The sequence below is a fragment of the Setaria italica genome, chromosome I (genome assembly GCF_000263155.2).
Source record: "Setaria italica strain Yugu1 chromosome I, Setaria_italica_v2.0, whole genome shotgun sequence".
NCBI classification, from domain to species: domain Eukaryota; kingdom Viridiplantae; phylum Streptophyta; class Magnoliopsida; order Poales; family Poaceae; genus Setaria; species Setaria italica.
In genome coordinates this window covers 29179620-29186552 of record NC_028450.1, presented here as the reverse complement: position 1 = coordinate 29186552, position 6933 = coordinate 29179620, and the positions used below count along the sequence as shown (strand labels likewise).

At 50.2% G+C, this 6933-nt stretch overlaps 1 protein-coding gene and 1 non-coding gene across 2 annotated transcripts; one reads left to right on the top strand and one right to left on the bottom strand.

Moving 5' to 3' along the window:
* Positions 1-2455: 2455 nt before the first annotated feature.
* Positions 2456-2529, bottom strand: TRNAI-AAU. The gene has a single exon. It is a non-coding gene; the product is annotated as a tRNA-Ile (tRNA).
* A 3625-nt stretch (positions 2530-6154) lies between these two features.
* Positions 6155-6586, top strand: LOC101768845 (late embryogenesis abundant protein 47). The gene has a single exon (XM_004954980.1). The coding sequence runs from the start codon at positions 6155-6157 to the stop codon at positions 6584-6586; it is 432 nt and encodes a 143-aa protein (XP_004955037.1).
* Positions 6587-6933: the final 347 nt, after the last annotated feature.

Sequence of the window (6933 nt, the reverse complement as noted above, 5' to 3'; positions counted from 1 at the left end):
CGAGTAGGAGTACTCGGGCCATGTCTATACGTATCCGAACCCATAGGGTCACACACTTAAGGGGCTGGAAGCCCAATTCGGATATGATCCGAGTTGGATTAGGTTTAGAAGTACTAATGGGCCTCGGACCTAGAGGCCCGTTAGGAACTTCTATAAATAGAGGGGTGGGGGAGCCCTAGGGTTTACACCTTTTGGCGAAACACATCTGCCGCGCCTCCCACGCCCTCGCCTGTTGCAACTCACGGATCTAGCAATCCGGCTTGCGACACTTCCTCCCTGCACGTGTGGATACCTTGGAGGTGTTGCGCCTGCAGCACTTGGACGAGCCGCCGACGAGCCACGACGAGCCGACGACGAGCTGCGGCACGAGGGCGATCTTGCTGCACGTGGACGAGCTGCTGAGGAGCTGCTGGACGTTGACGTGATCGACTACGTACGACTACGTTGATCGTCTTCACTGCATCGACGCAAATCTACATCTTCCGCACCAGTAGTGCGTCGAGTGGTAATCCCGTGATCCTTATACGACAGTTCTTCCTAGTTTTACGCGGTAGAAATTTTGATTTGCGCTAGTGTAGACTACCTCGTATCCCTTCATGGAGCCATGCATCCCTTCCATCATTGCGCCTAATTCGTTGAACGCAACACCATGGCCACCTAGCAAAACTTCCTCGCTACGAACCTCCTCCTCCGCCAACTTCATCTCCTCTCGTCCCTTCTTAGAGAAATCCATCGACAAGTCTAGGTCAGCAATCACCAGCCGCGTCTAGCGTCGTTTACAGCTTCGGGTGGGCAGATCCCTCATCGGGTTCCCCTTGATCACCCCAACTGGAGGAACGACACTAGAAATAGGTGGTAGATTGAAAACCCTAATTGTAGATGGGAACAGAGATCTGTATAAGAACACAAACTTCGACGGGCAAAGAGTATATCTCACGCGTAAAAACACTTGTAGATACACCGAATCCTTCCCGTAGCACCCCCACAACTTCAACTTTCCTTCCCGCAGAAGTAAGAAAAATCTCTCACGAACCCTACCACCTCATGGCTCCAAGGAACACAGAGTAAACATGGACTGCAGCACTTCAATCCATTGTATCCTACTAGGACACCTCCTAGATCACCTGTTGAAACCGGCGATCTCGTTGAGTCTTCAGAAGATCACGAGATGACATCCATTTTCTGATCGTCGCCAGGTCACCATGGAGTCGCCATGTTTCGCCTCGGCCTTTGCTACCTGTAACAATGTGTGTATTCATGTCTTATGCATCACTAGCAAAAAGATGTGACAACCGATCGAGTTAGGATCGAACGTGAGTATATTATCGGGTTGCCTAATGCGGCCTCTTTAGGCCGCGCATGTTTCACCTAAAACTGGTTCGAATTTGCCCAGCTGAAGCCCCCTTCGTATAATAACGGTTGAAGGAAAAACATGTGTTTGATGGTTGGGTTACACTCCTATCAACTCTTTTTTTTAGTTAGGTTGAAGGAAAAACATGAGTTAGGATGATGAACAACATGCCAGCCTATAATAATGATAAAATGTTAAACATTAGAGCACATAAATTTATTTTCCTTACTTGATGTTAACATCATTTCAATTCTATATATAGACCATAAGGACGCCCTGTTCACGGCCTCAAGGGTACTTGATTGGAAGTGCCACATAGGGGTAGCCATTAGGTGGGGTGAACAACGGGTGAGAGCATGGTGACGACGTAGTGTTGCGACATGCATTTGGAACAAGGGGTAAGTGAGATAGAGATGAAGAAGAAACATGGCTATCATCAAGGACGGACCCAAAGCAAGATTTGAGAGGGCCTTAAGAAACATAAATTTTGTGAAGTTTTTATAAGATAAAAATTTATCTATTGCCTTTGCTTCAAAAATCTACTCTACATGGGTCCGCCCCTGGCTATCATAAATTATTATTCAGATGCATTTTTTTCGGATTCATGAATCATAAGTAGTATCTTCCTAAGACAAGTGCATTTGGTGTGTCTTTAGATGGTTTAATAGAAGTCCATAAAGGGGATTGCTTTTAACTTGTTTGGTAGTAATTACATAATCTGTGAACTTGCGCATGGAACTGAGTTTTTAGGGCTCGATTAGATACCTTTAGCAACTAACCACGCTGGCCTTTGAAGAGCACTATTGACCACGTATCTCATTTGAATTTGGACGAGCTGCGGCTTCAGGATGTCAATCTACAGAGAATTGGGGAACTTGTAGGACTTGTCATACTGTAAAACAAAACACTAAGAGTCCAGAGATGACTGGAGGTTTTTGAGTAAAGGTGTATGTAGCTGTCCAGATTTGCCATTTGATGGTACAAAACACTGAGAGTTTACAGATGACTGAAGGTTTGTTTTAAGGAAGGTGTATCTGGCTGTCCAGATTTACCATTTGATCGTCACGCAGTTTTTGTAGGCTAAAATGTATAAAAAAAACATATTGGCCCATGCAGGTCTCGAACCTGCGACCTTCGCGTTATTAGCACGACGCTCTAACCAACTGAGCTAATAGGCCTGCTCCTGACTAAATTTGCACAACCCTTGTTTCATAATTTAAACGGCGGCGATGCTACCACGAATCAACGATGTACATGGTTCTGTGGTGAGTAGGAAGTCCGACTTGGATGAAAAATTCCGTGAACTGGGATCTGGTGAAACCTGAAAGATCATTGCAGCTACAAAATGCATCCGTTATTTTAGATAAAAAAAAATGATTGATGGGAGTCGGCGGCTAAACCAACGCCAAAAGGACGGAGCATCTCCTTCAACGGAATAGACATACATATAAGTCACGTGAAATGTTTGGAAGGAGCATGTAGTCTTCGAATTTTCGAGCACAGGTACCCAGCAGGTGGCAGCCGTGCTAATGGAAGGATCGGATGGGACATGCATATGCCATGTACGTATAAACGCCGGATTCACTCTCGTACCCACTGTATTCCGCTTCTTAAAGAGTTACGTATATGGATTCAGAGTTGGTCACCGTTATGGCCTTGGCCTCAAGCCCTCAACTAGTAAAGTCCTTTGATCGAAGATGAATAAACATGCTGAAAATGCGAATGCATGAATTGTAATATCAACAGGTGATTTGATAATCTTGCCTCACTGACAGCAGCAGACTTAATTACCTAAAATGGAGCCTCCCCGAGAGCCGAGAGGTGAGAGGCGCCAAATTCAGGTGCACGAGGAACGTCTCCTCATCCTCCCCGCCCACTCCAGATCGAGACGCTCGATGCCGCCGCGTGACTCGACCCTCCGTATCGCGTCGCCTGCGCCCGCCGAAACAGACGAAGCCGGCCGGCCGCCGCCGCAGCGGAACTGGACGGCGGGGTCCCTCCTCCACCGGGCTTTTGGCTCACCGGATCGACAGCCGCCGTGTCGCGAGATGTGGCCCCGCCCGAGCGCCGCATTGCCGCGCCGCCGCTCGCCGTTCGCCTTCCGTTTCTAGGGAAGGGAGGGGGCTTTCAGATTCTGACACGAGCGCTGCAAGAACACAACCCTTGCACGATGAGTCGATGACACGTGGGTTCATTTTGTGTCACTGCCATGTGGGTCGTGGTGAGAATCCTTTGGCGACTCCTGCGCCGAGGGCCCGGGTACCTGCAATCCTGAAGGAACCAAAAGAAGAGAGCACCTCCTCCTGGCCTGTCGACTGCTTCCATTTTTTTCCCACGAGAAATTTGCATTGCCAAACTCCGGCGAGGGTGGCATCGATCTCCGAGGCGCTGGAGGGGACAGGGGAGGATGCTACTGCCCTGGGCCGAGGCATCGATCTGTTATATCACTTACATGCATCATAGAACAGCCATGGGCCGTCTTTCCGCGCATGCATGATGCATGGATGGACTTACGGCCTACATGAAAGAGCCCACACACGGGTCATGTATACAGGTAGGCGTAACATACGTATGTATACTTTCTGGGCGGCACAACGTATTTTAGTCCAAAACTGAAGGCTTGTCCAGCGAGTGTCATCAGCACCTCTGTATCCAAGAGCTAACCAGCAACGGTGCCCTCCTGTCAACTCTCTATTTTTTAGTTACATTTTTCATACGCACGATCTCAGATCAACGGTTGCGATTCAATTTTCTCTCTCCACCTTATCTTTCTCATCGCCTTCCTCATCCCCTCGCTAAAAATGACGCAACCTCCCCTCCTGGCTCTGACGGCATCCCCGCTGCCCTCCACCACAACCCAGCACTAAATCGTCTTAGGCACCCGACGATTGGTTCTTCTACCTTGGCCATCTTCTTCCTCAAAGTCCATCCGTGATTCCCCACCGCCGATAGCATCTCGAGGTAGTAGATCGGTCGGTGGGGGATCGCCGAACCTAAAACTTAAAGGTAAAAGCGAGAACAAAAGACGTGGATGGCCGCTAGAATAGCGTAATACCCTACATCCTGTTTGGGGTGTTGTATATTGCGCCCTGCGTTTGGGTGTTGTTTGGACTCTTGGTGGTTCTATGAGGTCTTAGCCTACCAATCTAGAAATCCCTGCCCTCCTTTATATACTTTAGGGGACGGGATTACTAGTAGGATTACAAGGTAGGAGTCCTAGTAGGATTACTTCTTCCTTCCTTGCGGGTACTAGGGATCTATGCCCAATAGGTGGTGCAACGCCGCCTCCGCCGCTGCCCACCGCCACCGCCCAACTGGGGGTCAATCGCCACCCGACTCCGGCAGCACCCCGCCGCCTCCGCTCCATCGTCATCTCGACCGCCGTCACCACCGGCCAGTGAGCACCCCGGAGCTCCCTCTACAACCGATGGCCACAGGTAACCCCACCCTGAACCCAACCCCGAACCCTAACTCGCCGGAGTTGAAGAAGTGTTAACCCTAACTCGCTGGAGTTGGAGAAGAAGTGTTGTTGGAGGTCAAAAAGGCTATTGTGGCATGAATCCTTCAATAGCTAAATTTGAGTGTGGGGAGGAGTAAAAACACTCGAATGTGATATAGCAATCCCCATTTTTATTATATGTTTTTGTTATGAAATAGATGTCAACTTTTAGATTTTTTTTATGGCTTGGTTGCTTGACCTGTTATGAAATAGAAAAGGTAAAAGAGCACAAGAACCTAATGTTGTCCAACAGCTGCAATCCCAATTTTATTCATCAAAGGCTATTGTGTGTGTGTATACAACGAAAAAGGACCCCTTGCCTCATCTTCATCTACCGAGATACGGTAATATTATCTAAACTTCCTCTCCAAAGTTCATATATATTCTTATCTTATTTAGGGTGAACGAGAGCTTTACTGAATAAGGATGTTTGTCTACTACTCCATCCGTTCCAAATTATAGATCATTTTAGCTTTTCTAGATAATCTAGAAAAAATCAAAATGACCTATAATTTGAAACGGAGGGAGTACTTGCTAACCGTGGTTCAACCTCACAATCTCACATCCACTTATGCAGCTAATAAAACCCAAGTGCCAACGTAATTGGACTCCTACATATCCTGGGGGCACACACGCAAACTCTACGGTTCAACATGCGCGGAAGAGTTGGCGAATAGTTGACGCATTACCTTGAGGGTGGTGGAAAAAGTCTTTTCTCTCGCTGCTTCATTGCTGGAAGGTCGCCATTCAGACTGTCACGGGAACCCATATATAGGCGCTCCTTGTGCGTGATCGTCGAGTAGCTCGTCGCCGGTGAGAATGGATTCGGAAAGTCGAGGTGGGTTGGTTTTGCAAGGTAGGTAGGCGCCAGGATTGCATGTTGCGTCGTCATCAATCGGCTCGCTGTCTACGCGTGCCATTGCCGACCGTCATCAATCCTTAGGTTACCCGTATGTTTTAGCGCAAGAGAAATTGTATTCCATCCTCGCCTCGCGTCCTGCAGCGAGCATGCGGCGACCCTATGTACTAGGTGTCATTGCAGACTAGCCTGCCGTGTCAAGCAGAGCTGCAGGGTGCCAAATCTTGCCGCTTCACTCACTCTTTGGTTCGTCCGATCCTAGACGTGTCGTGGACCCGTGGTGGGAGGCACTCCGCGTCCGCGGTGTGATGTGACGCCGACCATCAGAAGGAACGGTGTATACATGCATGTGTTCGTACTCTAATTAACTTCTCTTCAGTCCTCGCGTCGTTGTAGCCGCGCTCATCAGGTAGCTATCGTGCCACACACTGATCGGCACAGCAGCATGAGACATGCCCAGCCTAGCCGCCCCGGCGGCGGCGTCAACGACGGCGCCAGCAGGGACGAGTCGCCGGCGGCCACGGAGACGATTACGGTCGGGCAGGCTCTGCAGGCGGTGGCGCTGAGCCCGGCCGGAGCCAGGCCGGTGGACCACGCCGACGCTACGGCGATACAGGCCGTGGAGAAGAGCGTGACGGGGCTGGGCCGCGTCGTCCCCGGCGGCGTCGCCGCCGCGGCGCACCGGGCCGCGGAGGCGAACGAACGCGAAGGCGCTGCCGCCGATGCGCGCGACGGCGGCGAGGTGGGGAAGGTGGTGACGCTCAGGGACGTGCTGGGCGACGCCGCGTCCGTGATGCCGGCGGGAAGGAACAGGGCGGCCACGTGGGTGGACGCCGAGAAGGTCGCCGCGGCCCAACGTATTTTAGTCCCAAATTGAAAATTTTGACATATTGGGATCTGGATAAAACATGGTGCGCTATCCTTTTCCCTGCCAGGTCTGGTGGTGCAGGCCTGTTACCCCATCCTTTGGGGGGCAGAGTTGATTGGATGGGGATGTTCAAGTAAGCTTTAGTCAGGGTGTGTCTCAGCACCCACCCCATGAAGGCTATCCGGCCCCCATGAAGGCTGTCCGGCGGGTGTCATCAACACCTCTGGTTCAAGAGCTAACTAGCAACTGTGCCCCTCTCCTGCCCAACTCTCTTTTTTACAATATTCTTCAAAGACTGTTGTGTACTTATGTACTATGATCGTAACGAAGATAGTGTCAGGAAATATAGAACAGGT

What these genes read in the sequence shown, in the direction of transcription:
- LOC101768845 (XM_004954980.1), top strand. Translation starts at nt 6,155, where the DNA reads ATGAGACATGCCCAGCCTAGCCGCCCCGGCGGCGGCGTCAACGACGGC.